The sequence below is a fragment of the Pteropus medius genome, unplaced genomic scaffold (assembly GCF_902729225.1).
Source record: "Pteropus medius unplaced genomic scaffold, Ma_sr-lr_union100, whole genome shotgun sequence".
NCBI classification, from domain to species: Eukaryota; Metazoa; Chordata; class Mammalia; order Chiroptera; family Pteropodidae; genus Pteropus; species Pteropus medius.
In genome coordinates, this window is record NW_024349804.1 from 6,945,142 (window position 1) to 6,970,717 (window position 25,576).

A 25,576-nucleotide genomic window follows, 5' to 3' on the forward strand; every position below is an offset into this window, starting at 1 on the left:
TCTCTTTGAAGACAAATGGTGAACAAACTCAGCACTATATTTTGTGAATTAGACACGTGGCATTTATGGTTTAGAAACTAGTAGTCATGTACTACTGAAATAAACTTTCAAGTGAGAAATATAGGAATAATTTAAACTGTGCTCTATTCAGTGGTTGACTCTACACGACTAAAATGAAGCATACAACAGTAATCATCTCAAATCTCATTTCAGTTGCCATTGAATATCATACTGAGCACTGGACTTGGATTTAGGTATGTCTGGGTATAATATGGGAAATTCGTTCAAAATGCAGAAACCCTGAGGCCTGGGGTGGCGACTGGAAAGGTCAGCAAGAACCCATCAGTTCTCACGGGAAAGAATGAAGAACTAACGCATAGATCATAAATAAGGTTCATTAAAGACTTACACACCTTTGATGTATTATTGGTGACCTTACTGCATTTGAATTCTCTGCATTGAGATTGTTGATCCAATTACAAAGTCATTCTCTAATTAAGGATTCCATATTTTTCTACAAATATTCGTAGTGTAGGTATATCTAGCTATTTTTAACCGAGGGGGGGCGGGTCTAAGAATCTGAAAAGGGGTTTGCAGAAATTTTATCACAAATATTTGGAAGAGGCCAGCGGGGTAACCTGGTCCAACACTCTGCAGTGGAGAAAAGGAAGCAGAGACCCTTCGCCTGTGGAACCTTAGGTCCGAAGACTCCAACTGGAGAGTCAGAGTTCAGGCCTTCAGGGCTTTTTCAAGTCAACAAAGCGTTCAATCTAAATGAAAGGAATGAGTCAAAGTTACCACTAAGGGGAAAGAAAAAGGGAAATTGCTTTTTTTCCAGCTCCTATGGTAGAATAGATATTGCTCCATTTACCAATGAAAGGCACTGAGGGCTAGGGTTTATGTTTTATAGGATAACTTTCTGGAGCTTAAATCCATGATTCATACATAATGAGTTCAATGTATTTTGTTTAGTCTCGAAATCATAATTATTAAATCTTTACTAAAATATGAAGTTATTCTATTTACTTTTTAAAAACGTGAACAGTACTCACCAAATTGTCATTTAAAAAATATTTTGTGCATTGATATTTTCAAAATACAATAGCCACATGGTAGGTACTACGACCAGAAGACACAAGAATACGCTTAAGAATTCGTGTTGTAATTTTACAAACTTAGTTGAGTTTATATAATCATATTATACATGTATATTAAAATATAATTTTGAATATATAAATCCCTTAATGAAACTTTCTTAACTCATTGAATTCTTGTTCTCTATAGTTTACATCTAACACTCTTATTCTCACTTTTCTCTACTGAAACTAAATTCACTAGAAGCTAGTACAGGGACATGCTGACAGCGTATCACCACCATCCGCTAAATTAATGTTAAAGTCAAATCACTATAACTCATTGCCATCCAAATCCTGCTATAACTTAACTCGGATTATCATTTGATGTCTCTTTAACGGCTGGAGTTGTCATGTTTTTGAAATAGTTCTATTGTTTCGTAAGGGTGGTATTATCAATTTAAGCCTTTCTTTTTACAATTGATATAAAGAACATTATATTTTAACTGCTATTCATTTTCTTTAGAGAACTGCTGGTTCTTCAATGCTAACTATTTCTTACCTTATTTGTAACCTATTTTGAAGATGTAGAAAACATATTCCTCAGCATCCATGGGGGCCTGGTTCCAGGCGCCCCTTGGATATCAAAATCTGAGGATGCTCAAGCGCCTTACACAAAACGGCATAGTAGCATATAACCTACACGAATCCTCCTGTACACTTTAAATTATCTCTAGACTACTTATAATATCTAATTCAGTGTAAATGCTGTGTAAATAGTTGTAATACTGTGTTATTTAGGGATCGACTTTCTGCACTTTTTTTTCAAATATTTTCAACCTGAGGTTGGTTGAATCTGGGAATATGGAACGCATGGATACGAAGGGCTGGCCGTATTTGGAAATACCCTTTCGTAGATTACGCATAACTTGCAATCGGTCGAATTAACTCTAAAGAAAACAACTTTTCCTACTCAATAAGCTATTTATTTCATTGCCAAGACCTATACCAGAGAAGTGTTGACTGAAAAAATTATTTGTTTTAAAAATGCTTTTCAGCATTTTTGTTTCCTTGTGTGGTTTCAGTGTCCAATGAAGTAAGGTTGCTCCAGAGAAAAGACCCAGTTAATGAGAAACTTCAAGGCCTTCAGCTCTCCCATTTCCACTTTGCTCCCCTGGCTGGGGAACAGCTTCAGTGCCTGGCCTGGACACTCCGCTTCCTTTCTTTGCTGACTACTTAAAAGGACAGGCACGGCCTTTGGAACATAGCGTCTTTTCTCAGGCTTAACATACACGAGAGAAATCCGCTCCTACAAATTCAGATTTTTTTTCCCCGTTCCAGCTCCTGTTGAGTTAAAGGCAGGGATAATAAGCCAATAAACGTGGTGAGACAGTAAATGGGAACCGACATAAACAAGCAATAAAAGCCTGCTTCCTTCTTGACAACCAATAAATTACAGAATGGGGCTGGTGTTACACTATAAAGGATCAGAGAATAATAGAACTTGAGCTGTAAGCACTCTTACAGGCCATAAAATTTTCAATACCTTTTCATTTTCAAAATAATTCTGAAGATTTGACCAGAGCATTTGTTTTTGATGGCTTAAGGCTCAGTTTTGACTAACTACAACCCAGAGAGAATTTCAAAGGAGGATGGTCGCAGGAACGTTCAGAAATGTAATTCTGTAAACTGTTCCCGTTTACAGAAAATGAGGATCTTCCAAAGGTATCGGTTCCTCCCTTCGAAGTGCGGGCGGAGGGTCAGTTCCCAGCTGCTGGGCTCTCAGTCCATCTCGGTTCCTCCGCTGCCTCTTTCCTGTGATCAGACTGTCAGGCTGCCGCCCTTGCCCTCAGTACGCTGCCCAAACGGCCGTTTTAAATTTGCTGCCAGTTTGCAATCAGGTCCTCATTAGCGTCAACAAACCCTCAGGGTCTTTGATGAATCTACACTGAGCTCGATTTTGCTCTACCCAGGCCCTTTACATCTGGTTCTCAAGTTTAGGTCCAGGGAAGTTTCTAGACATCTTACTGTTCCGGGAGGAATCACCGTTTTCCTTTTGCTGATCAAAAGGGTTACGGATGAATTCTAAAGTTGGCATATGGGAAACCGACGTGCCACGGTCCCCCTGACTGGAGTGCACAGCAACCACGTGGGAGGCGGGTGTCAACAATCCGCCAGCTCCTTCCCCCTATCGTCTTCACTGCCGCGACACCTGCGCCAGGTGGTCGCGACCCCGCACTCCGTGCCGAGTCACGCGCCAGAGCCCCAAATAAAGCGGCCGCCCAGGTGATGGAGAGCAAGGGCCGCGCAAGCCAAGTGCCGTGTCCCGGCCGAAGGCCGGCGCGTTATGTCCGCGGGCGCGTGAGAAGCATAAAGCGCCCTGCTCCCTGGGCTTTGTGCCTGAGGCCCGCAGCTGGCTCCGCACCCCCCACCTGTTGGCCAGCATGCCCGCGATCCCTTCTTGCCCAAATGCCCTGGAAACTGTCAACGGAAACCCAGAGGCCAGGGGATGTGACAGGCGACCATAAATATGCAGACGAGAGGGAGCCCAACTCGCGGACACGTGGGGCCGGGCCTGGCGGGGTGCCGGGACCTGGAGCCCGGCTCTCGCCGCCGCGGCCGCGCGGGCGGTGCCAAGGCCGGGCGGGCGGCGCGGACGCACTCCGGGCCCCGAGCCTGCCAAAGCGGCCAGGGGCCGGCGGCCGGCCACCTCGCAGACGGCGGGCAGCGGGCGCAGCGACCGCCGCCCCGCGCTTCCTCGGCGGACCCGCCGCCCGCCGCCGCCGCCGCCGGGCCCGAGCCCCGGGGTTGCCCGCTCTGCCCGGCCGCGCCGCCCGCCCGCATGGAGCCCGGCGCGGTGCCGCGGTCGGCGGACCCCTCCGCGGCGCGGGACGGCCCCGCGCGCCACGGCGACGGCAGGAAGAAGATGGCGGCGGCCTCGCACGCGCCGCTGACGCCAATGGCGCGCGCCGGCCGACGGGCCGCGGATGGCGGCGGCGGCGGCGGCGGCGGCGGCCCTGGCTCCGGCGAGGGGCGGGGCGAAGCGGGGCGGGGGCCGGCCGCAGGCGGAGGCCGGGCCGGAGGCTGGCGGGAGGCGGCGGCGATCGTTTGCTCGCTTCGGAACATGGCGGGCGTCGGCGACGCGGCCGCCCCGGGAGAAGGCGGCGGGGGCGGCGCGGACGGCCCCCAGCGCGACGGCCGGGAGCGGGACGGCCGCGGCCAGGCGGAGCGGCCGGGTGGCGGCGGCGGCCACGGGCCCCCGCCGGCGCCGCAGCACACGGAGACGCTGGGCTTCTACGAGAGCGACCGGCGGCGGGAGCGGCGCTGCAGCCGCGCAGGTGAGGCGGGCGGGCGGGCGGGCGGGCGGCGCTAGGCCGCGGCGGGGTTCGGGGGCCGCCGGGCCGCCGGGCGGGGTGCGCCGGGCGCCCGCGGCTCCGCGGCCGCTGACAGCTCCTCGGGCTGGGTCCCCGCGGGCACCGGGACCCCGGCGGCAGACGCCGGTCGGGCGTGCCCGAGGGCGAGGGCTGCGGCCCGGGAAGTTCGGTCCCAGGTCACTTCGCTGCTTTCGAAAGGTCCTTTGATAAGACCCCTGGAGCATCCTCCCGGCCCGGTAAGGTTGGCGAGCATCTCCCACGTCTCAGGGAGCTCAAAACTGACAAGCTCAAGGCTAATTATCTCCATGCCAAGGGGACTTGTTCTGTATTTTAAGCGAACTTGAGCCGTAGAAACCTGTTAACTTGCCCTGCACGGTGTTTTCCACAGCTGCAGCTACCAATGTGGTAATGACCGTGAAGTTCAGTACTTCTGCCCAGAACAAGAAATATTTAGCACTCTTCGAAATGTTACCTGGGAACTTTTCCTATGCTGGAGCTTCTGCCACTTAAAAAAGAAAAAAATGTCTGCAGAAGAAAAGATGCATATTGTCATTTCTTTCTTCTATAGGATTTTATTCTTGTTTTTAAAGCATTTTTTAAAATTTACCTTTGTATTCATATTGCAGTTATATATTAGGCTTAAAAGAAAAAAGGAGTTTTTTGAGTATATGTTTCACTGAATATAGAAGGATTACAACATTTAAATTCTTACATAATTCTAAGTTTTCAAAAGCAACCAAACCATAACCTCATTAAATTCCCCCCTCCCCCCCAAATTGCTTCTGGTGCACAATCGGGGCCATATTATCCATTATTTTCTGCAGTTCATGCAAGTATTTAAGTCATAAGGCTTACTGCATCATTGATTTTTACCGGGGTATTGAAAATGTAGAGGTGCTTAAATGCCCTAAGGCTGATCAGGTGAGATCCTGATTGATTCACTAATTTGCAGGACTAGACATAGGTTAGATTTTGTAGAGGTCTTTATGTTTGAAGAATCAAGTACAGACTGTGCCTTGTTGGGTCTTTTTCAGTTAACCACTTAAAAATTCTCAACTCTATTTGGTTTAGTTGTCAGTTAAACACTTGCTTGCAAAAGTGTTTACTTTCTGAATTGGCAGGATCAAAGTAAGGGAAAGTATTAAATCTCTCAGATGTCTGTTTACTTACTCAGACTTGAATATTAAAAGCACTCTGGGGCAGAAAGAAACAGATGTAGCCAGGTGTCACTCTAACTTCTTTAAAATATTTCAGAGTTTCAGGAAAGCCAACATTGTAAAAGCCATTTTTGTTTTGTTCTGTTTTTGCATGCACAAGAAATGAAGTTGCCAGGAGCCTTTTAATGAGCACAGATTTTGGCTCTCGTGGTAACCCCTAACCCTTTCCCTGGCCCTTCCCAGGTTGGTCTAGGTACCCCGTACGTGGACGTCCGTAGACTTCGTCATCCCACACACGCATTCCTCATCAACCTGTGTTACTGAGCGGACTTAACATGTTTGAAGCTGGGCTTTTAACCTGTAGTCACAAAAAGTCGATTATGTCAGCTTTAGTTGTTGGGGTAGTCCTCTTTGTTTCTCCAATTACATGTTCTATCAATTACGTGTGAGGAGAGATGACAGTGGCACCTCTTGGGGATCAGGACTTAGGTGAGAGTCCCAGGAATATTTCAGCTGGAGTCACCAGCCAGTGTTGTTCCATCTAGGCCTCCATGTGGGCCCTTTAATTCTTCCCCCGCGGGTGTCTCTCTCTCTACTCTGCTTGTCACACACAGCTCTTGCCACTGCTGGTGCCTACCCTCCAACTCCGATGCCACCTTGGTCAGAGGTAACCTCCCTGGAGATAAGAATTCTTTCATCTGTCCTCAAGCTCCCAGGCTGCTGAGTGTCTTCTGTGTTCATCATGACCGTCCAGCCTTGTTCGCTTCCACTGCTCTGTAACCTCCTCTCCTGTCCAGAATTTGCAAAACTGTGTTCTAGGGGCTGGCCTGTGGAACTCCGAGGGCCTTTGAGTGGCACCACCTAATGTCATGTGAGAAGCATTTCTCCCTGATCAACTGTCTTCCAAGCCCAGGTGCTTGCACTGGAGATGTTATCCTCTATAGTTTATATTCTGCTGCTGCCTCTGATTCTCTAGTCCCACTTCTCAAATAGGGGCGGACGGAAGCCTTTGTCTTTCCTTTAGTGTCTTGGTGACCTAACCTTCAGTTAGTTCCAAGCTCCCCTGTATCATTTCTCCCAAGGAATTTCAGACTCATAAATAAGACATCGTTGGTCTGTCCTAAAAGCCTACGATTCAAGAAATTAATATACAGTTATATGCTTATCCAAACCATCCTCATCAGAGTGAAATAATTCAGTGTTTGAGATTCATGTTTTTGTTTATATCTGTTCTTGTTCATTTATATGTTTAGAAAATATACGCGAATGTTAATTTCTGCATATACAACTATGTATACCATACACATGTATCTGCATCAAGCCTAAGCTTGCTTTCTGTTTCTCTTTTCAAGCTTTTCTAAGTCACTTGGTTCTCTGAACTTCCTTTTTGACTTCTATATTGCCTAGCAGTGGGCCGAAGCTTTTCTCGGGTGCTAGTACTAATACTTTAACTGTTAGAAGTGGAGATCCCACTCGTCTTTCCTGTTTTCATTCTCCCAGAATTGTCACTGTGTGTCCCACTGTTGCCTTATGTGGTCACTGGTCTTGGACTCTGGGTATAGTGGTCATCAGGAACTGCAGAGTCATCTCGTCTGTCATCTTTTTTCCCCATTCTTAAAAATGCTACCAACTTCTGTTGTCCTTTTTGATATAAGACTAGATAATAAGTACATCTTACCACATTTTTGTGCCGGTTCCCCAGCTGACTCACTGTAAAAGTTCTAAGTAGGAGAGTTTTTGTATAGCCATATTCCCATTTAGGTAGGAATCTAGGTCTAGCAAGTCAACCTTGGACTAAGAATTAGGCAATCTGTTCTTGGCTCAGTTCAGTTGTTGAATTGCGTCGTATACTATGGCTTGCCTAATCCATCTGGCTCGGTTTCATAACTCTGCCACTAAACAGTATCTGAAATATCTAAGTTGTCTGAGTGACCATGGAGACTTAACAGTAGAAGACTTGGTATAAAGTATAACACCTACTGGTGAGGACGAAACAATGCCTACATAATGCAGGTGTCGGAGTCTGCTTGTAGAACAGCCTGAGTGAGTTATGGGCGGACAGTGTTGTTTCTGACTGTAACAGTACGTGGGACCCTTTTTATGCTTTTTAAGTGGCGACTTTTCCCTTCTACAGCTTAAGCTCGTTATCCGTCTTGTTTGCTTCTCTTCTCTGATTTTACCTATCTCAGACCTCTTGCTCTACCTCCATGAGAGTGAGCAGAGGCGGGATGAAAGACCAAACCCCAGAAAAACCGACCGGTCTCCTTTTTAGCAATTCCCACAAAAGATTTCGAATAGGGCAGTTTTAACTTTTCTATGTCCTATATTTTGTGTAAATGAAAACTTAAGTTCTTCTTACAAATAACATTTGTATTAAAATGTTTTTATTGAACCAGTCCTCATCCTCCATGGAATATCTTACAAAGCTATCCCTGTGGCCCCAGACTTACCCTAATGGAGGATTAAAGGCTGTAATTCTGAAGTGATGCTCTGGAGTCAATAATTAATTTCTCATTTACAGAGGAAAAGAAGAGTAACTGTAAAGCTGGCGGGGAAATTACTTGGAGTGACCACAGCCCTGATACAGAAAAAGTGAAATTACCTCCTGACAAACTGTTGCTCTCCTTTTAAAATTCTTACTTGCTTTACCTAACTAATACTTGTAAGCTAAACAAGGATTGAAAAGTTACTCATTTTGGTCTTTGACCAGCTCAATATCTTGACTTTTTAAAATGTTTAACTTCAGCTCTGTGTCCCCTCCAGACTTCAGCCCTAGCAGCTCATTTACAGCCTGGTTTGGGGGTGCTTGCATAGAAGAGGTCTTGGGAAAGACCGGATAGCACCGACTTTCAGAATACTTATATTACCAATTTATGAATATTCTAGCTATTTTTTACTTCCCTAAATGAGATTATTTATAAACAGTTTGAGGGTCTTAAAAACTTGAATGATACCTTTACTACATTTTACTTCACAAGGCAGGATTGCTGTTGTATTGATCCCTGGTTGGCCTTCTACACGGGTAGTTTATGGTATAATAAATTTACATTTAATATTTTGGCATAACCTTAGCAAAGTTTATTAAAGTAGTTTTACATTTTGAATTCTGTGGAGATTTGCATTTTTCATAATACTTTCCTAATAGTTAACCCATGTTACTTTCCAATTTTTTAATGGTCAGTGCTATTTTAAGAAAGATATATTTAGACATACTACTGAACATATAAATATATTTGTGATTACTCATTACTTTGAATTAATACTTTTTTTTTTTTATCCTGGCTTATTTCTAAAACAAACTATCTCAGTAGGTAAACATAATATTTCTTCTTTTAGGGATGAGAAAAAACAATTTATACTATACTTTTTCTCAGCTTAAGATGCAGGATCACAGAGGATTTCTGTGGTAAGAAATGAATATTGATTAAAAATCCTCTGGAGGAGTTGATTTGGATTTATGATTATGTGTTATCTTCTTTATGTTAAGGACTAACAATTAGCAAAACTAAGTTCTAACTTAGAAGCACTTGTTGATAATATAAATAAATGGTAAAAGACATTTTTAAAAGACTTACCGAATATTTCTTTTTGGCGAGAATTGAATAAATGACCTAAAATTGATTGACATCTAAAACGTTAAGTCAGTGTTTAGAAAATAAACATTTGTTTTATTTTATTTTGGAAAAGAATTTGCTCTTAAAATATAAAGACAGATGTTTAGCATAACAAATGAGAGTGACTCATTTGCTCAGAAGGAATGAAATACGGCCTCAGCGGGAAAGTTAAGATTCACTTAACTAGCAGAATTCTTGAAGAGTGGTACCCACAGGTAAAGGACAATGGCCTTCCCAAATAATTAGGCAGCGATACCCAATATCACAGGACAAGTAAGTTCAGGTGAGTCTGTAGAATGTAGCAAACAGTATTTAAAAAACAAAAACAAACAAACACACTGAAACAGAACTACGCTTTGGACCAGAAGTTTAAGGAAAGTCCAACAAAATACATCCACGGCAGAAGAGAGCTGAGCGTGGCCCCAGCCAAGCAGCAGGCTGGCTGCCTTGACAGCTCAGGCCGCAGGCCGCACACGCCCCTTCTCCAGCGTGAGTCACAGGGCTCTTTCTGACTGGTGGAGGCCAGAGTAGTGCTCAGTCATCTTCTCTCATAAGACTGTCAGATGATGGGTGACGATTAATGGCACAGGGTGGGGAGAGCACGCTGGACTCGGAGTTCAAAGATCTAGGTTCTATTCCCAAGTTGCCCTGTAACTTTCCAGTGACTTTGGACCAGTCTCTTAACCTCTGTGAGCCTTGGTTTCTTCATTTACAAAATGGAAACACCATTATTTGCTTTCTTTAGCTCTCAGGATTGTGAGAATTTTATGACACGTGCAAGACTTTTGTAAACTGTCTCTTGCCATTAAGTGGGCAGGGTCCCGATCTCTTAAACAGGGCCAGTTCTGCAGGAGGGTGGGAGGAAGAAGGAAGGGAAGGCTTTTGAATTATTTCACATCCTGAAGCTTGGTTCTTTTGTTAGTATTGCTTTCATGTATCTGATAAAACATTCCCTAGCCCATTAGCATGGTGTTAATCCTATGCAGATACTACCCTTAGATTCAGAACTCACCGGGAGCTGGACATTGGGAAGAATCGAATACATGGTACCTGCTTTCAAAAAGCTCAGGGACTGGTAGGGGACCCCACTAGCTAGCACTGTAACTTACGGAAGTAAACCCCGGGTGCCACGAGAGCACAAAGAAAGGGGCGAATGGAGGGGGTCCCAGGTTTCCAGAAAGAGCACAGTAGCCTGTTTGCAAAAGTGCTTGAGACAACGATAATCAAAATAATCTAGTGCTAGAAAGCACACACTTTAGGAATAGACTGCTTCATTTTGAATTCTGGTTCTTCCCCCTGCTTCCTGTGTGACCTTGGAGGCCTCCTTAACCTGTCTGTGCCTTGGTGTCTTATTAATCTACAAAATGAGCATAACAATAGAGCCTGTGTCATAGTTATTAGAGCTATGCACTCAAAAAATGTTTTTATCACTTGATTTTTAAGTGCTTACTTTATAATTTTCCACTGTGGAATGTAAATTGGTATTTATAACTAAAATTCTTGCATTTCTAGAGGTGGGATCCTGACACAACACTTTTATTTATAATAAGTTGACACATTTTTGTAGGTTTATATTATAAAACATTTTTACAGAAAAATAGGTCATATAGTTTGTGAAATGTACTTATTTGTCATACTACTTTTCATCCGTGGAAACAGGATTACAGAAGTAACAACAATAAACATTAGGTAACCACCAGCTAGCCTCGGTTAATACTACAGATCTTGTGAAATTCATAGTCAGTCGCTGGGGGCATGGTGTCATGCTTTGCAGTTTTCACATGCTTTCAGTCTCTCAGTCCTTCGGCCTTCCTGTGTGAAAGGCAAGCAGGTAGCAGGTGCTGTAAAACTGCTCTCAGCCTCAGTTTTCTCTTCTGTGAAATTGGTATCTATTACTCGAGCACGTCACAGGGCTAATGTGGGATGGAGCTGGTGCCAGGACCCCTTCTGCTTGCTGATCCCGTGCTTTGCTTGTGGATCATAACAAAACTCTACTATGATAAAAGCTTGGTCATCTGCAGTCATCAGGGAGAACACCATTGTGGAGAATAATTTCTGAATAAACAAGAGTATAGCTATCTCAGCCTTTAGATTTAATTTGTTTTTTTTTTTTAGATTTAAAATTGTACGATAACCGGTTTCTGTATCTCATTAATACAGCTGACGTATAAGCGGGCTGCCCACCCTCCCTCCCTGTGTTCACTGTGGGGCAGTGTGGGCCTCCCCTCCCCCACCCCAGGACACTCCCTGGCTGTGACTGCATCATGCACCCCTCCCCCTTAGGGGCGGAGGTTCAGGTGCCTGTTGGGTCACTTAGGCGCACACACAGAGTAGAGGCCCTTTATCTTCAGTGGCCGCTGTGTCCAGTGAGGCACTGGGAGCTTGTCACCCCTTCCCCGCTGACTCCCCCAGTCCCAGAACAGTTCTGTCTCAGTCACGGGCTCTCTTCAGAATCTGGCACTCTCTTCTGATTGTTTTTGTTCTCTCTCTGCCACATTCCTCTCTGTGCTTTTCCTTCCTCTTCTCTGATTGATGTATTATTTTAGCAAGCATTTGTAGAACGCCTGTTATGTACTGTGCCCCCAGGATGCAAAAATAAAGGGAAAAAAAAAAAACAGACGAGAAAATGAGTGTAATAGGGCACAGGGAAGCAAGGCAAGGGTGATGTTGCAGGGGCTGAGTAAGGGAGGCCACGTGTACCTGGGACACTTGGGGACGTCGTCACAGGTCAGGTCACGCCTGCACGTGTCCACCTGTGGGAAACTGGAAGGGAATTCTCGGGCCAGTGAACAGTGTGAACCAACGGACATGTTTGCAAGAAGTGAGAAGTTGTGTAACGGGAGATTTGTGACCTGGAGATCCAGAGGTGGCGGGCGGGAGGCAGGACTGAAAAGACAGCCCGGGGCCAAGTCGTAAGAGATCTGGTGTCATCACTGCTGAGGTGTCGGCCTTCACCGCGAGGACAAGCTGCTGCAGGGTGGCCCTCGCTGGTGTGCGAGCATGCTGACCGCTGTCGGGCCCGGCCAGGACCGAAGGGAGGGAAGGTTGGAAGAAGGGTGCCAGTCAGGCAGCTCCTGCAGCAGCCCGGAGGGAGAGGGTGCAGACCACACGAGGGCGCGGCGCAGAAGGGAGCGGGAATCGGAGGGCGCGATGAGAGGGAAGAGAGGCCATCAGACTCGGCCCTGAGCTGCTGGCACAGAGCTGTCTGCTGACACCATGAGCTGGAGTCAGGGCCGCAGGGAGCACAGAGGGGTAGTGGGGAGGATACCGAGTTCGGTTTTGCAGGTTAAAGGTGTCTGAGATTTCTAGGTGGAGTTGCCCAGGAGGCAGTTGACAACATGGGTCCAGCCTCAGGAGTCAGAGCTAAAGATATGGTGACTTTAGGACTTCAACGATGGTTAAAACCTTCGACTGTCCAGGGAGAATATGTATAGAAAAAAGAAAAAGAGAGTAACTGAGGACACACCAGAGGACAGCAGCCTTAAAGGTGGCCGCATTCGCTGGAGCTCATGCCTGTCAGGACGTAGTGTGCAGAGCACCGAACCAGCAGATGCTCCATGGTCAGGTGGAGGAAGAGGAGCTGTCTGGGGGACCGAGGACAGAGAAATCAGCATTGGAGAGAAGAGTGTCAGGTGAAGGGGAGCCGCGGGGACAGATGCTGCTCAGGGATTCTGGGGGACTGACCTTTGGGACTCAGGCTCAGAGCTCTGGCATCAGTGAAAATGCATGTTAGGTGCAGCCTCCTCTGCTTTCTGAATGTCCTGTTGCTTCTCTGTTTTTATGTGAAGGGATTGGTATGTATAGATACCCACTGAGCAGAACATCCTTTTCTAATTGGAAATATGACTGAATGGACTATGAATGTAAGTTTTGCTCTTTAACTGCTTTTGCCTGTTCTCGTTTGCAGTTCAAAAGACTTTCTTTTTCTTCCTTTCGAACAGCAGATCCAGTTCTGGTTCTAGCCAGCCTACAGCATCTTAGAAAGTTCCTAACTAAAAGTTTTACTCTGCATGGATTTTGTAACACTGAGCCCTGTTCATGGGAACATCTGTTAATATGTACAAGAGAGTTCACACCTTGTGCTCATGACTTCATCTGTAAATACGCTGAAAGTTTGATGCTCGCGGCCCCTGCGCTCATGGTATCGCTAATTCTCCAAACAGATTATGAATCCAGTACTTAAAGAAGTGTGTGTGCGCGCGCGCGTGTGCATGCGTGCTGGTATAAAGTAACTTCTAAACATAAGCAAGCTCCTTGACTTTATGCTCAAAGATCTGTTCCAGTGCCGGGGGCAGTAGGCTGGTTAGGGCCATCGAGAGAGTCTTCCTGAGGGCTTTTCAGGGGTGTTTTCAACTGTGCGCTCTTTGCCCCGTGCATGCAGACTTCAGCACTCACGTAAGACGTAACTCCTTAAGTAGGTACATGTGAAAGAAGTCACCTTCCTTCTTTGTCATTTTCTGGAGAGAACACCAATACTGCATTTGGTAAAAGGACCAGAAGGCTCAGAGCAAAGAGGACAGTTTGAAAACTTTGTTTCCTTGAGTTTGGCCTCCCGGGGAGTAAGAATAGGAAAGGTGTATGTGAAGTCAGGGGTACTGAGAGGTCATTGAGGTGATGGCCTCCGAGGGACTATGACAGGTTGCAAATAGCTAGCATCGGGCTTTATTACCAGCTTAGCTTCTCATCTCAAGTTGGCCAGTTACAGCCACGTGGGAAGTCCCCAGCCTCCTTTGGCCTTACTTTCCTCACCTGAGATGAGATGACTCTGGCTGGGTTTGCTGTGGAGGAACAGAAGAAACGGGTGGGCAAATGGAAATATCCCAGGAAAGGGGGGTCTTTCCGATCTGGTCGAGGTTCTGCTTTGTGTGACCTTCTGTCGTAGGGGTTCAGATGTGGATTACTTTGAGCTAGAGGCAACCATGACCCTGTGGGCTCAAGAGAAACTTCTGCCCCGCCCCCACTCCCGCCCCAACCGCCACCCCAGCTATCTAGAAGATTTAAAATTAGAGTCCTGGCCCATGATAAGAGTTATCAACAGAAATAACTTCTTTACCTATTTACATGGCAGGGCAAACTAATCATTAAGCTAATAATTACTGAGCATGTGCTTTTCTGTAGTTACCTCTGGAAGCCCCAGGGTGCCTCACCTCATCCCTAGCTCAGAATGTCATGTATGCACCTCATTTTCTCTTTCTGCTTCTGAACCTCTCCTGTGTGGCGTCTCTGACTCATGTGTGCAGGGTTCTCGTACATATGTATGTAATGGAATTTGGTCATTTTCTCTTGCAAATCTCTCCTGTTTATATGATGGTTAGACTAGCCGGAAGAGCCTCGAGGGCAAAGGGCATTTCTTCCCTGCCCCATGCTCTGAGCAGCATCATGTCGGTAGGCCTTCACCCAGGGAACCGGCATCGTGTAGCCGCTTCTGCAGAGATGCTGCAAGGCTGAAGAAGGTGCACGGCATTCACGTACTTCACCCGCGTGGTCTTGGACTGAAGCATTGCCTGTTAAGTGACTTGGCTTCCTTTAAAACAAAAACAAAAACAGAACAAAAACAAAAACACACACACAAACATCCATTTTGTATCTCCTTGCTGTGCACTCTTTTTACCTGCCTTCATGGTCCTGTATCACCCATAAGACTCAGGACTAGGCTCTCACAAAACACTTTTCTGACTATTCTGGCTCACAGTAAGTGTCCTTTCTATATTCCTGTGGAATTTTCAGCTTATACCACACAGAGCAGCCGTTTTCCCAACAGTCTCTGCTGATGATTTGTGTGTAGTTGTTCAGTTCTGGGCACATAATTATAGATTACTTTGTTTTACTGTGTTTTATATATGTATTACCTGTGGCCCCGGCTAGTATGTAAGTTCCTTGATAAATACTGTTCTTTTTGTTTTGTGTCATTTTCTTTTCCTGTAGAACTTTCATTGTTGAGGTTCCTCAGTGCTGAACTAACGAGAGGTTACTTCCTCGAACATAACGAGGCCAAGTATACAGAAAGAAGAGAGAGAGTATACACTTGTTTGCGAATACCAAGAGAATTGGAAAAGGTACTTTTTTTTTCTTTTACCAGACATCATTTTGAAAGTTATGTCAACGTGTTAATTATATCAAAAAAAAAAAAATTTGTGAACAGCGTGAGTTGAGCTTTTAAAATATTAGAAATAATGCGATCATAAGTAATTAAATATATTAGAGAAGCAGGGATTCCTATACAGGAAGAGAATTTAAAGAGTATATTTTTAGTGTAAGATCCGATGATTCTTAACTTTGCTTCTTAGTAAACTTACCATATTTCAGTTTGTGTCCCATCCAGAAAACTTTTTCCAGGGAGTCACTCTATCTACTCCTGTAGTTTTCTTCAGTTTTGTTTTACTAAAAGCAGTTCTTTTTTCCATTCAGCGTGATAAATTATTTAATTTCAGCCTCTTCAAAGTTTTAGTTTCTCAGAAAGCCCTCATATTTAAAATAACAGTCTCTTCTAAGAAAAAGATGGTCCATTTCACTTTCCTCACAGAAAACGTCACGTCGTAAGACAAGCATAGTTGTTACAGCCCTAAAATCTCCACACACGGTCTCCCTTGACTCTGTCAGTCTGTCAAGACCAGTCGGGTATGACAGGAGGCCGCCTCTTTCCTTCTGCATTGCTAGAGTTGGTGACTACAGTTGGCAGCTCCAAAATTTCTTGCTAGAAGGAAAGAATTATGAAATAATTTCGGCTTTAGCTATATTCAAACATGTTTTCATGCTTCTCTAGTAACATGAAACTTATTTCGATCGCTTCCTCAGTCATACCTTCTGTTGGAGTGGCTGTCAGAAGACTTTGGCTGGCTCGCTTAATCAGTGGATTTTAAGCGGCATGCAAGACACGTGGGACGTGAGCACCCACGTCTCGTGTCCTTTTCTTTCCGAAAATCCGTCAGTTCGGTAGCAGGAGGAGCGTCAGATGTAGTGTGACAACTTGAGAAATGTGGCTTTACGTCGGTTCTCGGTGGCGTGTCACGTGCTGAAGTTGTAGGAGGTTCTGTGTCGGGGTGAGATGTAGAGAGTTGAGGAGCAAGCGGGGATTCTGGGAGAGAGCAGGCAGGACAGTGTGACCACGTGTTGCCTCTGGTTGCGATCGCTGAATTGCTTGGTTCTTATTGTCTTATTGTACTGTTGCTTCTCCAGGGAGCTCTGGGGTTCCAAGGAGGAACCCAGGGACTGGTAGCTGAGAAAGTAGGTGGAAGAGTGTGGGGGGTGCTCTCTGCAGCCCTCCACCCCCCGTATAGCAGCACCTTTACTTCGTATATTGGAGTTGATTTAAGATTTTATTGGGGCGGAGAGTAATGTTTTTCTCGCAAGAAAAGTAATTCTTGTGTCTTCCTTAATCTACTTTTAATATGCTTTTCAGAGCTTACCTTTTCTTCCATGATGAGCCATGAGATGGATGTGTGAGGACACACTGCAGAGGCAGTTGGAGGGACAGTCTGCTGTGGCCTGGCTCGCACAGGACAGTGCCAGCCCAGTCCGTTTTTACCCACCTGGTCTGTACAGAGGGATTTTTTTCCTCCATCTGAGGAGTTTGGGACTCCCATTTTTCTCTGGGGAGAACACAGGGATTCGTTTTTAACCCACAGCCAAACCGTGGCCACACCCAGGGGCCTGCTTCAAAGCAGGGGTGTCTATCTGTCTGTCTGGCCTTTTTATTACCTTCTGTGACAGAAATAATGAGCAGTAGCAACATCCTCTCCTAATTCTGTCACCTCATCAGAGGCACATTCAATACACATGTCTTTCTCTGTTCTTTATTAGCAACATTGAAATACCAAGCAAGTTTCTGAGTAGATTTCTCAGAGAAACTTAAAAGCGTTTCATGTTTGTTATGGTGAGCATTAAGTTGTCTTCTGGGGAAACTGCCCACAGGTCTTGATAAGACTTAAGTGTAAATCAGTGTTTTTCAAACTGATCCATTTTAGGACCGCTGATGGATAACCCATATGGTAAGTTGCAATCAATTAAGATTTTTTTTAAAGAAAAGAATAGAGAAAATATTAGAGTGCTTTGCCTGTACTAAAGGTAATAATTTCTTCATGAAACTTTGGTTTCATTTGTATGCAAAATGAATTCTGTCCGAAAAGTTGACGTGACGCTTTCCCTGTGCTGTCGTGAGATGTTTCTGACCCCGTTTCCCATGAGAGAGGCTGTCGCTTCAGGCCTATTTAGGAAAGTTTGATTTCGTCTCCCAGGACAATACTTGGGAAGCTTTCTTGTTTAAAATGCATGAAAGGAAGCCATATATTTCAGTTTAGAGCAATTTCTTCTAAACTTTTAAGTGAAACATAGAGGAAAGAAGAGGTAGATTTCATTTTAATTCCAGGCTTAAATGTCTCTCATAACAGCATGAATTCAGTCTGATTCCTCTAAGGCCTGTGCTTTATGTGAATAGGGCTTTACTTCAGGCTTTTATTAAAAGAGTTGAGAGACTATTTAGTCATTCATGTTAATCTAAATTATTTTTTATTGTTTTTTGTGTGTGTGTTTACATAGTCTGTTCTAATATATAATACCTTACTCATTTTTGTTCTCGTTTTTTGGTGAATGTTGTATTTTCACCTTGCCTTTTGAGGAAGAGAGACTCGATAATTAAAGAGCACTTGCGTCTGCAGGGGTCGTAAATACTATAAAACATGTTAATTAATATTTATACTTTAAAGTCAAGAGAAAGGTCAACTAAGTATCTCTTACTGAACCTGTTTAAAATGTAAAAAAATCCCTGATTTTTGTCCAGGACTAATTTTATCAGCTGTATAAAACTGCAGGAGACAGTTAAAAAAAAATACTCATCATAGTAATTTCTAAAATTGCCTCATATATTTTAATGCTGATATAAAGAAATACAGATCACTTATTCACTTACTTATTTTCTGTCTTTGTTTCGAGTACTTACTACGTTCCAGGTACTTTTATATGTGGAAGTACGGAGATAGACGTACAACTCGCGATGGTACTGGCTGGGTGACAAGAGGGAGAGGTGGATTTTGTATGTGCATCATAGGGCGTGTGTGCGGGGAGGGGTGGGTATGCCAGGACGATCCAAAGGTGGGACATTGTTAGGTGCATACAAGGGCCAGGTACACTGGAAAGAGAGGCTGGATCCAGGGTACTTTGAGTGGTTGAGCTAAGGAGTTTAGTTAGACAAACAAGCTTTGGAAGGAAATTATTAAACTGTATTTCCCAGGAATATTTTTAGCTGTGTATATAACGGAATACCTAACAGTGGCTTAAACAAATAAGATTCTTTTTTTTTAACAAGTCTAAAGGTGGGAGATCGCGGTTATTCCAGAAGATCAATGAAGCCAGCATGGACTCTAGTCCTTTTTATCTTTTATTTGCCATCGTTGCACGTTGGCTATTAGTCCTCTTGCTTATCGCCTTTTAATAGAAAGATGACAGCTGCAACCTCAGGCATTACATCTGCATTATAATCAGAAAAGAGGAGGTGGACAGTGCCACCCTTTTGACTGTCCCTTTTATAAAGGATTCAAAGCTTTCCCAGAAGTACCTCAGCATACCTTTCCGCTTATGTCTTATTGGCCCAACTGAGTTACACAGGCGTCCCCAGACACAAAGGACAGCGAATATTATGCTGTTGCAACAAAAGGAGGAACAGATTGAGAATGGTGGTTGGGTCAGCCACCCCTTAGAGGTATGCTTCTGAAAATTAGTCTAGCAGTGTTCAACATGGATTGGAAATAAGAGAAGGAAGAAAATCTCAACTCTTTGCATGTGCACGATCTTTCCTCAAATTAAAATCAGTTCATTGATTTACCTCTAAGAAATGTGTTCCTCGTGTCAGAGGTCGTGATTATTATAAAGCTTTTTATCAAAATTACTTTTCTGTGGTTACATGTTTATGTAAGCTTGCCTATCATAAAAGTTAAAACTGAAATGAAAATACATTTTCGAATTTAATTGATAATTCTATGATTTGGGCAATCCTTTATTTCGTTGTTACTGTGTTTTATACATTATATTATTTAATACATTATTTTTAAAAGTTGAATTCAACTTATCAGTCTTAAATGGAATTATTTGGTTGTCTTAAGAATCCAGTGAGTTTTTATTTGTAAACTTTAAATTTGTCAGGTTGACGATACACGTATTACTGTAAGTGTAGGATATTGTTATTTTTAGGCACAGGCTGTTGTTATTATTGAAAGAGAAAGGTTACTGTCACACAGTGGATTATTTGGGGTCAAGATTCAGTGCCCTTAGCTTCTCTTCTCAGGTCTGCAGGTAATAGCCCAGTGGCCTGCTAGAGGCCTTGAACCTTCTTAGGCTTTGATTTTCTTCGTGTGAGGTTAGAAGGTTGGACGAGGTCCTCTTCAGCGCTGACGGTCCCTGACTCTGCGAGCGAGTTTGCCTGTGAGGAACAGAGGGAACAGGAGTGAAAGGGAAAGATTCGCAGAAAGGGAAACGTTACGGATCTAGTTGAGTTGAGTTCTGCTTGTTTGAGGATCAGAGGCGGTTACAGAAGTAATTCAAAAAGTTCCTTCCAAAATAATGAACTTAATCAAAATGTCACATAAAGCGTTTTGTTGTTTCTCCGTGTAAGTTATATGTTAAGAAAGTGTAGTCATAGCCATAGGTCCACCTTTAATTCAGTAAAACAGCCCTGGGATTTCATGGTGAAACCAGCAGAGACTCAGACCAGTGTTGATGGCAGTGATTTCTTGGGCATCCTGCTCAGTGTCTGATTCCATGAAAACACATTTGGGGAACCATCCCTCTAAATTATGCTCAGCATGCGGCTCTCGTTTGTGACTCACCCGCCTCGCTCGGATGGCCCACCACGCAGCTGCTGAGAAGCAGGAAAGCCGTGGGAGCCGCACGTCAGAGTGTCAGCGGCCTTGGCCGGTGTGCCTCCCTTTCTCTCTGAGGCTCGTTGCCCCTGCTCGTGGACGTGGTGACAGCAGCTTCCATGTTCCTTCTGTAGCCCTCATATCCTTCTTAATGCTAGGGGACAGGGCCAATTGGGCAGCAACACCAGTAGCCTGCTCCAGAGGCCGGCTTAGAGGTGATGGGGAAGTGGCCCCAACAAGCAGGCCCTTCTGGGCCTGCTGTAGGCCCTGCTACCTGGCGGGCATGTAGAACCCATCAGACAGTTCTAGGACGAGCTGGCCATGTCTTCAGGCCTCTGCCCCATTCATCAATGCATCTAAAAGATAATTTGTGAACTTAGCACTGTGGGGCTCTGTTTATCTTTTTGAATCAGTATCTTATTTCTGTCACATTAGCTTTGGAAGCGATCTTAAATTTCTCCTTTCCTCTCTCTTTCTATTTGCTATATCAGGCCATTGTGATCTCTCACCCAGACTATATTATTGTCCTTTTTAACTGTCCTCTGCCTGCTGTAGTGCTACCGATCATGCCCAAAAAAGAGGATTTGCACCGAGATGCATGATGGTAGCCTTGAGTAGTCACTAAGACCTGTGCTCCTTAGTGTCACTCAGATGTGCCATAGGGTCCTGGGGACACTGCCAGCCTCGTGCGCCATTCCAGCCTCACAGCAGGAGCATCACAGCCCTGTGTGTCCCTTGAAAAATACCAAGTAATGGTCCCTGGCTCCAGGGTGGTTGTGAGGATTAAATTAATTAATGGAGGTCAAGTGCTTAGACTATAACACTATTCAACATGGGTTGGAAATAAGAAAAGCAAGAAAGTCTCAGGACCTTGCAGTGTGGATTGTGAAGGGGACCAGTGTTGCTACCCCAAACTGTGCCTTTTGGAATATTTATTTTAAGCTAGTAAGAGAAAAAGACTCAGAACCTTTGACGCCCCCCACCGCCTGCCTTTCCCGCCTAAGAGGTTCAGATGGAAAGGCCTGTTCCTGAAAGGGACTCTAGACATGCTCACCTCAGCCTTAGTAGGAACCCCCACCCCAGCCCCACTATTTCTAGGTTGCCTAGCAAGAATTTGCCTGCCCGGTGTGTTCTGCTCTTCCTCGGCTACCTGTGAACGGCCTGTTTTCTTTGAAATCTCAGACCCCTGCTGCCCCCTTTCTTCTTCATTTGTAATGGCTTGTAAACCTCAACTGCCCAGCGCGTTTCAGGTCTTGTATCTTAGGATGTTCCTGGCGTGTACGTCTATTGTAAACTTTGTAAATTTCTTCTGTTAACCTGTCTCTGTTAATTTGATTATTAGCCCAACAAGAAGAATTTAGAAGATGGGAAAAGTATTTTTAGCCCCTACAATAGTCTTTCTCCATATTAAAATCTTCAATTGATTTATTTATTTACCTCTAAGAAATTTGTTTCCTGTGTTAAATATATGTCAGATAAAGGTAATTGTTGTCCAGGCTTTTATCAAAATTACTTTGCTTTCTGTGGTTACGTATGTTTTATGTAACCTCGCTGGCTCACAGTAAGCCCTTTGTTCACCTTCTCCTAGAGTGTAGACTTCTGGGGACATGAATTTTTGAATTCAGGTGAATGAAAATTATTTTATTATAGCGACGACCTTGAATCTGCCGTAATTGCTTTCAGAGTCAGTCACTCACCAACTCCCTTATTGGTAACCCATTCTGCTTGACATTCTTCTGGTAACAGGTCCCACATGTGGGTTCTTTAAGAACTTCTGGAACACAGGTAAAGGTTTGTGCTCCTTAGTCACTAAGGTGGGTTCGGTCCCTCCATTCTGGCACACGGCCTCCCTCTCCCGTCACACCTGTGCACCTCTTCTCGTTTGGAGTCTTGTCCCTCCTCACCGTGCCTGGCAAAGTCCGGTACCCGTCTCGTCTCCCCTGTCGAGGTCTCTGCCGACTCCGCTTCTCCCTGCTGTCGGTGCACCTTCCCCACGCCACCCTCCACCCCACCCACGCACCGCGAGACGCCCCCACCCCCCGCCCTGCTTCCAGGCATGTCGTTCATCAGGCACTTAGCCCGTGATCTGTGCCCAGCTCGCTAGATTGTGAATTCCCCAGGGAAGCTGTCCTTCCTAGTGACCTCTCATCCTCCCGTGTGGTACTGAGCAAGATACAGCCTCTGCTCTTACTGGAGTGGACCCAGAGCTTTTCATGAAGAGTGAGACGGGGAAGGGATGGGAAACACCCCTTCCTGCCTTACTGCTGCTTTCCAGCTTATACTAGACCTACGTCCTTGGCTGTGGGGCGGTGTTTGGCGGCCATAGCGGACAAGATAGTATTCAGAATCTTCGGAAGGTGCTTTGTCAAGTTCCAAGAGGCCTATTCCAGAATCATTGTGCTGCTTTAATTTTAGCCATAACATTTTATTTTGAAATTTCAAATGGCATTAACAGGAGGATAGAGATTTTTCTCAAAAAGGAACACATAGTTTTTTTGTTTCTCAATTTGAGAAACCTTGCTCCATTCTCCATAGAGAGAGGCTGGCATTTTTATTTATTTCTTTTGAGGCTGGTATTTCTCAAATGGTTAAAAACAATAGTAGTGGGTTCAAAGTGAATGTGCTAAGAACTGGTTGTGAGAATTTTCACTGTCGTGATGTTTCGTTGACCTACAGGGTGACGTCATCATTGCCATTCTGTAGTTTTCTTAACATCGAAGTTCACATGTTAAAAACTTTCACTGAATCTTGTTCTTTTTTAAATACATAGTGCCAAATCCAATGGCGAGGTTGAGACTGGAAGGTCGAGTGACAGGTGTCATCAGTAGGACAGGCTTCAGTTTTCAGAGCCCTGCCTTCTTCAGCCCCACCGAAGTCCGGCGCTGCCTCTGCTGCTCACCAACCTAGGCAAGCTCCTGAGCCCCGCCAGTGAGGGTGGGCAGCCCCCCCACCGTTCCTCTGAGAGGGGAAGGTGGACCGAGGCGGTGCACAAGGGCGCACACACGGTACCCAGCCAGAGCCTGGCTCTGTCGCCCAGTACCCGCAAGAAGGCTCCAGAGTCCTTCCATGAGACAGGAAGTCCAGCGAACACACAGTGAACATTTCTGTCTTTTGATCGTTTGCACTTACAGGTTTTTTTAATTCCAAAGAAGAATCTTAAGACCTACCTCATTAGTTAAGCAGAGGATTATTTTGAAATAATTATTTTTTCATGTACATTGTTATAAATCTCTGCCCTGAGAGTGAAACGGAAGAGCTGCAGTTTGTAACGCAGTGCTTTTCGTTTGTTTTTGTACGATGACCTGCCCAGTGGTTCCCGCTCTCGTGCTTTCTGCAAAGCTCCCTGTAGGTACTTCGGACCGGCTTCACTGCCTGTGGTGGCTGGTGGCTGGCCAGGGAGGGAACTGAGTTCCAGCTGGCCCGCCTGTTCCAGGACCTGTTTTTCAGACGGTGGCTTACCACCTTTAGTGCGTTGTGAATTTAGGGAGACCAGCATTGTTTTTAAAAAGGGACATAGAAAATATCAGCCTGTATTTCACAGACTAAAAGTATTGTTTTGGCGAAACTTTACTTTGGGGTTTTTGTGTGTGTGTATGAGTGTGTGTGTGTAATGAATTGCAACGTAAAGTGTATTTTTAACTGTGGGTTGTGGTTAGAACTTGAATCGTCTTCTTCGGGCACTAAGCTTCTTTGCAAGACTCTGACCTTCTTGAAAGTGGACATATTTTTGTTTAGCTGTTGCAGTGTCCGCCACATTAGAGCTGTCCACCAGACGTCTGATTAGAGAAAAAGAGAGAGACAAGTCAGAGAATGAGGGTTAGCCCTGGAGAGTTTTCACATAAAACCTTGTGTAGCATCTTGTCTTCCAGGAAAAGCCGAAAATGATTTCTTTCTCAGGCATTTTCATTATGCTTTGGCTCTTCGCTATATTTTGAGTTTCTGCTTTTTGTTATTTATGTAATAGCCAGTTCAGAGCACTGACATATTCATTATAGGACCGCTCCCCAAAAGGTGAGATACCTGTCAAGTGAGGTACCACATTCTACAAGGTGGATGAGGCCAGGCGAGCCTGGAAGGGCCATAGCAGAGGAGTGGAGAGAAGGGAGAAATGGGACGGGACAGGGACCGGGACCCGAGACGCAGCCACGACTCGACTGAGAGGACAGATTTTCACCTGCGGTTTAAGGAAGCACATTCCAAAAGTGCGCTGCTTTAATTTCAGCCACAGCATTTTACTTATTTTGAAATCTTGGTTGGCTCTCGAAGGCAGGAGCTGTCTGTCTCTCAAAAGGGAGACACAGTGGCCTATGACACTGTTTCATGTGCTTCTGGGGAAGTGTTCATTAGGCGTTACTTAAGACTGCTTGAATGCTTTATGCTTATTTGGTTTAAATAAAAAGGAAATAGTAATTGCCCATTTTGTCAAGGTGCCATACAAATTAACTGAAGACGTGAAAGTACCCATTATTCTCATTAGTAATATATGCTCAAAGCTTTTAATTCTTAATGACACGTTTTCAAAGCTAACAGTAAATCATAACATGAAATTTTTATGCCTTTTGTAAGTTAGATTCATTAAATGCTTATTATTTTTGCATTTTTGATAGGACTAGGCCAACTGTCAAAAGATGAGTTAGCCCACAGAAAGTGACCCCTGTGCCTACTAAAAACAGCAAGGAAGACCTCTTCTCCCAGCTCACATGGCTTGAGGGAGGGTGGGGTTTCGGGTCAGACAGACAGGGTGTGAACGCCAGCACCTTGGCCGTGGCCCACGGCCTTGGGCAGCGGTCAGCCTCTGTGAGGCCATTAGGAGGGTTAAGAAAGCACGCGCCACTTGCCCGGAGGATCACAGGCGTAGGAGGCATTCTCGCACAGCCCCGCAGACTCCTGGGTCACCGCAGGTGAAATGAGAGACGCGGTCACCGCTGGGCTTACCCCCCCACACACCCCCCACACTCTCACACCCTCACTGCCCGGGCAGGGCGCCAGCCCCGCACACTCAGCACCAGCTTCTTACCGCGGTCAAGGAAGGATGACTGCGTTCAGGATTACATCCTGTTCGCTTTTTTTGGAAGTTTTCTCATTTTTATCTGTAAAGAATTTAAAAGAATGCTGCACCTTATGAGAAAATGTGAAATTCGAACAGTCAGGACAGTAACTGGGTCACTTCCCCACATTTCAGACCCCGAAAGGCATGCCGCTGGCTTGTGTGTCCTGTGTCCTCGCATCTGCCAGTGCTTCCACCCACCCACTTCCTCAGGTCTCAGTCGCCTGCTTTCCTTCCCTTCCACGTTGGTGTCTGTTGTTTCGACAGCTCCAGTGTGAAATGATTGTTTGCCCACTGAGTTTATTGGGCTGGTTTAAAATGTGGAGGGCAGCCCCATCAGACTTCAGTTCCTGGCGTTCGCCATAAACAACGTAGCGCACATTCCCCTAAGCCACAGAGAAAGGTGACTGCACTTTTCTTCTTCGTAGTTACTTTCCGCGCCCCCCACCCCTGCTCTTGCT

The 25,576-nt window shown here is 45.1% G+C and overlaps 1 protein-coding gene across 2 annotated transcripts in view; it reads left to right on the plus strand.

Moving 5' to 3' along the window:
• The first annotated feature begins 4,155 nt into the window (after nucleotides 1-4,155).
• Nucleotides 4,156-25,576, plus strand: part of TAPT1 (transmembrane anterior posterior transformation 1) — a 55,148-nt gene continuing 33,727 nt past the window's right edge. The window contains exons 1-2 of one of the 2 annotated variants that reach the window (XM_039838135.1): nucleotides 4,156-4,411; nucleotides 15,144-15,274. In XM_039838135.1, the coding sequence (XP_039694069.1) occupies nucleotides 4,198-4,411; nucleotides 15,144-15,274 (345 nt within the window). In that variant the 5' untranslated portion in view covers nucleotides 4,156-4,197. Of the gene's footprint in view, nucleotides 4,412-12,398; nucleotides 12,851-15,143; nucleotides 15,275-25,576 lie in introns of those variants that run through there. The other variant, XM_039838136.1, reaches the window with a different exon arrangement.